The 6,188-nt window shown below is 47.3% G+C and overlaps 1 protein-coding gene across 1 annotated transcript in view; it reads right to left on the reverse strand.

The window, feature by feature from the left end:
* The window catches only part of LOC138164809 (maestro heat-like repeat-containing protein family member 7), a 59,461-nt gene that overhangs the window by 9,258 nt on the left and 44,015 nt on the right, over positions 1-6,188 (reverse strand). Inside the window, 3 exon segments of the mRNA XM_069092744.1 lie at positions 172-351; positions 793-873; positions 1,175-1,315. Coding sequence (XP_068948845.1) covers positions 172-351; positions 793-873; positions 1,175-1,315 — 402 coding nt within the window.

The raw sequence follows: 6,188 nt of genomic DNA on the forward strand, positions 1-6,188 counted from the left end.
GTCACTTTCAGGCCCTGACACAGCACTCCACATAGGATACACACCCACAAGAAATGCCTCTTGACTTGCTCCAACTACAGGCTCTCCTTCTGTGGCCTCTTGAGCCAGTCCCATGGTCCAGGGTCATGTCCCCAGATCCACCCACTCTTCCCTTCCCCTTTTTGCCCTTACATCATTGAAGTGAGGCTGGAGAACCTGCAGGATTTCTAGGTAAATGGTAACATCATTTGACTTCTTATCCTGAGACTTCAGGATGGTCTTGACGTTGCTGACTGCCTCCACTGCCAGCAAGCCATCCACCCACTGAAGGCCCTTCATCATAGAGGGCAGAAGAGCCTGGATTTTGTTACTCTGTGGGGAAGAAGGGAGAGGAGTGAGCCCCCACCTGGGAGTCAAAGGACCCAGGCTGGAATCCTAGGTTGACTGAAATGCCCCTTCCTCCCTCTGCACATAGCTAATTCCTACCCTGTTCTAGCTGGATGACCTTAGAAAGCCACACCCTCTCTCTGGGTCTCAGTTTCCTCATTTGCAAAATGAAAGGGAGTTAGCCTAGATAGCCTCTGAGATCACCTCCCAGAAAGCCTTTCCTGACCACCCTGAACCATACTGATCCTTGCCCTCCTGAACCCCTTTGACTTATGCTCTATGTAGGGCTTGTCCAGCTCTTAGCATGGATGGTCTTGTGCTAACCTGATATCTGTGCCAACTCCCCAACCAGACTATGAGCTCCCTGAGGTCAGGGACTGTGCCTGGCATTCTTCCGTGTCCTTAGAAGCAAGCCCACAATCTTACACATAATTGGTCTGCGTTTCTTTTTGAGGATGTGGATGATGATGACGAAAACTTAATCTCTTTAGTCTTTCGGCTTCTCACCTGGAAAAGAGAGAGAAAAATCCTTGCCTGGCCCGGTGCACAGGGCCACCCTAAGAGTGTAACTTAGTGCTTTGTGTTGTGACTAGATCAGCGATCATTAAGATATTGGCTCCTAGGGAGATGAGTTACCCGTTTTACAGATGGGGACATTGAAGTTCTGAACAGAAAAAGGTACTGGGCCCAAGGTCATGGGAAGGAGAGGGGGTGGATTAAGTGGCAAAATGAACTCGGGACTCCCACTGCCCAGAGCCTCAGTTGCTGCTGAACCGGGCAATTACCACTCCTCCCTTAGCTCTCTCACCTTTTCTGACCTGTGGGCCAGAATGACCAAGCCCCTGATGCACAGCACCTTCATGATGGGGTCTTCATTGGCCAAGCCCTCGGACATTCGACCCAGGGAGTACTCCTCTGGAATCCTCTTCACCTGCTCCATGCGAAGGAGCTAAGGAGATAATTGACATTGCCCCTGGGGCTGGTGGCTAGGAGGGAGAGGGGAGGAAAAAGGAGAGGAAGAGAGGCAGAAAGAGAGGGAAGGGGAGGGAGAGATGGAGACAGAGGGAAGGAGGAGAGGAAGGAGAAAGAAGAGAAAGGAGAGGAAGAGGGAGAGGTGGAAAGGGAAGGGGAAGGAGAGGGAGAAGGAGGGAGTGGGAGATGGGGAGAGGGAAGGAAGAGAGGGGGGAAAAGGGGAGAGAAAAGAAAAGGGAGGAGGAGCAGAAAGGAGGAGAGGGAGGGGATGAGGTGGAGAGGGAAGGAGAAGGAAAGAAGGAGGGAGAGGGAAGGAGAGCAGGGGAGGGGGAGGGGGAGGGAAAGGGGAGGGAACAGGACTTCTGACCATTCATTAGAATAACCAGCATCACCAAAAAATTGCCTGATGATGATTATTATAAAAAATATGGTACTTTAAGGTTTGCAAAGTGATTTCTTCACACCATCCCTGTGGGATGGGCAATGCATTTTATATATTATAAAATCCCATTTTACAGATGGAAAGACTGAGGCTCAGAAAAGTCAAGTGATTCATCCAGGGTCACCCACTAGTCAGTACTGGAGCCTAGTCTCTCGCCCCGGATCCCTTCCTGCTGCACCTTAGATTCCTAGGGCGCTTTCCATCTATGAGGGGCTATAAGCTGTTTCCTGTCTGGGTATTTCTATTCCTTTGGCAGAGGGCTTTGTGGGACCTTGAAAGATTATCCAGAGTTTTCCCTCAGCAGTCAATAGTCAGTCAACACACATTTTTCGTTTATCATCTCAGTTCCTTCTGTGTGCCTAGCACTGGGCCTAGGACCACACCCAGGACACTGTGACCTGCAGCAAGGGACCCCCTTGTCCGGTGGCCAAGCTGCACGGGAGCGTGACCTCGCTTTGTAACAACGCTCTGGGTGTGAGCCCTCTGTCCTCTAGGACTGCCGTGGCACCAGGGAGAATACGGTCCCTATTGGGGGGCAGGCAGAACCTTTCCAGTAAATACCCCTTTCTAAAAGAGAGCAAATGTTCATTGGTTAGACTGATACCGAGGCATTGATCACGGGCTTAATCCGCGATGCAGGAGAAGTGGTGATCACCATTGGGCACCCAAGCCAATGGCAACAGAAGAAACCCACTGCCCCATGGGGCCGCCCCAGAGTCCTGAGGGAGGATGTAACTGGTCACACTCTGGGAGCCTGACTTATCATTACTATTACACATATATTACTATATCGTGTGGGTTGTGCAGAGCTAATCGAGGCTACAGGTTTTGTGAGGTCCCTTCCCTTTCTGATAGTCATTGGATCTAGTAAACATGGATCATGGGTATTTCGGCTCCCTCTGGGCTGTCTTCACCTATTTTCTCATTTCTAGCCATATTTTGAAGAGGTGACATTTCTGAATAAGTGATTTAAATACTTATTTACCCTAAGGCTTAATTCTGCCGTTCATACAGGCAACTGGTTTAAAATGAGGACATGGGCACTTCAGTTCGTTCATACAGGCAACTGGTTTAAAATGAGGACATGGGCACTTCAGTTAATCAATGGTGATCAGATTACTTTCCCAAACATTTCTCATCTTCCCCTTCCATCCCAGTAACATCATTTCCTCATCTCTTCTGCCTTTCTGGCTAAACTCCTTGAGAAATCTGCTACAACGGGCACCGCCCCTTTCCCTCTTTTCTCTCTCCTTAACCCCTAACAGCCTAGATGCCCACCTCATTACACTGCCCAGACTTCTCTGTCCAAAGTTACCTGTTCTCTCTTAGTCACCAGATCCATCGGCCTTTTCTCCCTCCTCATTCTTGGCCTCTCACAGTCTCTGACCCTGTTGCCCACTCTCCCACCCCAGATCCTTCCTTCTCTCGAGGTTTCTGGCATTCTACTTTCTTCTGGTTCAACTTTCTCAGGCTCTTTTGTTGGCTCTTCATCCAGGTCATGCCCTCTATGACATGCCCACAGAGCTCTGTTCTGGACCCTCTCCTCTTCTCCCTCTATATTCCCTTCACTTGGGGGTCTCATCAGCTCTTGTGGATTCAGTTATCAGCATCTATCCTGGCTCAGTCTCTCTGCTGATGTCCAATCTGCCATCTCCAACTGCCTGTCAGACATCTCAAACTGGATGTTTCATGACTATCTTAAACTCGGCATGTTTACATGATAACTGAACTCATCATCTTTCCCTTAAAACTCTCCTCCCCTCCAAACTTTCCTATTTCTTTCAAGGTCACCATCGTCCTCCCAGTCCCCCACTCTCACAACCATTTTGAGCTCCTCTCTCTGTCTCTGTTTCTCTCTCTGTCTCTCTGCCTCCCTGTCTCTCTGCCTCTCTGCCTCTCTGTCTCTGTCTCTCTGCCTCTCTGCCTCTCTGTCTCTCTGTCTCTCTCTCTCTGTCTGTCTCTCTCTCCTCTTTCTGTCTCTGTCTCTCTCTGTGTGTCTCTCTCTGTCTCTCTGTCTGTCTGTCTGTCTGTCTCTCTCTCCATGCCCCAAACCACATAACCAATCAGTTGCTATGACTTCCTAATTCTTCCTCCCCAATAGCTCTCCAGTATGCCCCCCTTCTCTCCTCTGACACTGAGTCCACCCTGGTGCAAGCTCTCTTTACAGGCTGGGGTGGGGATGGGTCTGCCTGCCTCAAGCCTTTCCCCACTCCTGTCCCTCCTCCTCTATTCAGCCACTAAAGTGATTTTCCTAATACTCAAGTCTGATCATGTAGATACCCAATAAACTCTTGCCTCCCAATCACTGCAGGATAACATACAAACTGTTCTATTTGTCATTAAAAAACCCTTCCTAATCCAGCCCCTCCCACTTTTCCAGTCTTCTCCTTACTCCCCAACATGTACTCTTCTGTCCAATGACACTGGTCTCTTGCTTGTTCCACCAAGACCCTCCATCTCTGGGTTCTGGGCATTTTCTCTGACTGCCCCATGCCTGGAATACTCTCCCTCTTCTGCTTTGGCTACTGAAGTCACTGGCTCCCTTTAAGTTCCAACTGAAATCTCACCTTCTACAGGAAGCCTCCCCCCAACCCCTCTTAACTCTACTGCCTTCCCTCTGTTCACCATCTCCTAGTGATCTTGTATATAGATTGCTTTGCACAGATGTGTTTGCATGTTGTCTGCCATTAGACTGTAAGCTCCTTGAGGATAGGGGCTCTTTTGCCTCCTTTTGTATCCCCAGCACTTAATCAGTATTGATTTCCTGACTGACCAATAACATGCCTCTGGAGGGATCGTGGAAAAAAATTACTCTCCCCACTTTTGAAAGAAGGAAAACAAAACTGAGATAGGGAAGACACTTGACCAAGGTCACACAGTGAGTTAGAAATAGATTCCAAACTAGAATCCAGGTCTCACCAACTGAGTATCAGGCAGCTAGGTGGCCAAGTGGATAGAGGGCTGGGCCTAGAGTCAGGAGGACCTGAGTTCAAATCTGGTCTCAGATACTCACTAACTGTGTGACCTTGGGCAAGTGACTTAACAGCTGTCTGCCTCAGTTTCCCCAAATCATAAAATTGGGACAATAACAGCACCTACCTCTCATTGTTATGAAGATAAAATGAGATATTCATAAAATGCTTAGCATGGTGTCTGGCATGTATTTGGTGGTTAATAAATGTTCTTTTCTCTCTCTCTCTTCATTTTATTTTATTTTTATTAAAGCAGTTGGGGTTAAGTAACTTGCCCAAGGTTACACAGCCAGTTTTGTTTTGTGTGGGTGTTAAGTATCTGAGGCCAGAACCAATCCAGGGTTTTCCCAACTCTGGGGCTGGTGCTCTTACTCACTGCACCACCTGGCTGCCCCACTTTCTCCTCATTTTAGAAAGGAAGGAATAAGGAAAGGATAGAAGAAAGGAAGGGAGTAAGGAAGAAAATAAAGTAGGGAAGGAAGGGAGGAGAGAGGAAAGGAAGGAGGAAGGACTTTGGGTAAGTCACACCCCTTTTCTGGGTCTCTGTTTCCTCCATAAAATGGACTGGATGACCTGTGTGGTCCTTTTATAATCTCTTAAGCACTTTATACACCTTAAAGCACTATATAAACTCAATTAAGTCCTATGACTTCTGTGAGTCTCAGTTTCTTCATTCATTCAAACATTTATTAAGTACCTACTGTGTACTTAATACAAAGTTTAGATAAGATGCAGTCCCTGCCTTCATGGAACTCATAGTCTAATAGGAGGAAAAGATGCAAACACAAATTAGGACATTACTCAACATTACCTGACAAGTGACAAGACATCTGTGTCAATGGAGAGGTCTCCAAACCAAAAAAATCACATGTTTTCTAAGGACCAAAGACATGATTGGAAGGTGCCAAATAAAAGGGTCTGAGAAATATGAGTGGAAATCTTGTCATCTGCACATATGGGGTACTCCCCGGTAAGGAAAATCCCCCTACCAATGTTGGTCAGCACCTCCTTTACAACTTACAGTCTTATATAGTATTGTCTAGTCCCATGGGAAGTTAACTAATTTGCCACTTGGTTAATCACAAAGCCAGCAGGTGTCACTGGCAGAATTTGAACCCAAATCTTCTTGGCTTCAAGGCTAGCTCTCTATCTACTAAGCCATGTTAACTCTCATATAGATGTATGTATAAGTAGGTAGTTAGGTAGAAGGATAGATGGCTGGATGGATGATAAGGGAGGGGGGAGAAATAGAGGGATATACGGATAGATGGATAGCTATAGGTAGATAGAGGGATGTGTCAATGATAGATGGATGAGAGGGATGTGTCAATGATAGATGGATGATAGATGGAGGGATGTATTGCTAGGTAGACAGATGGATGGATAGATAGAGAGAGAGAGAGAGAGAGAGAGAGAGAGAGAGAGAGAGAGAGAGA

Source organism: Petaurus breviceps, unplaced genomic scaffold (genome assembly GCF_028583685.1).
Source record: "Petaurus breviceps papuanus isolate PSGF00001 unplaced genomic scaffold, PetGlider_PUasm1.0 207, whole genome shotgun sequence".
NCBI classification, from domain to species: Eukaryota; Metazoa; Chordata; class Mammalia; order Diprotodontia; family Petauridae; genus Petaurus; species Petaurus breviceps.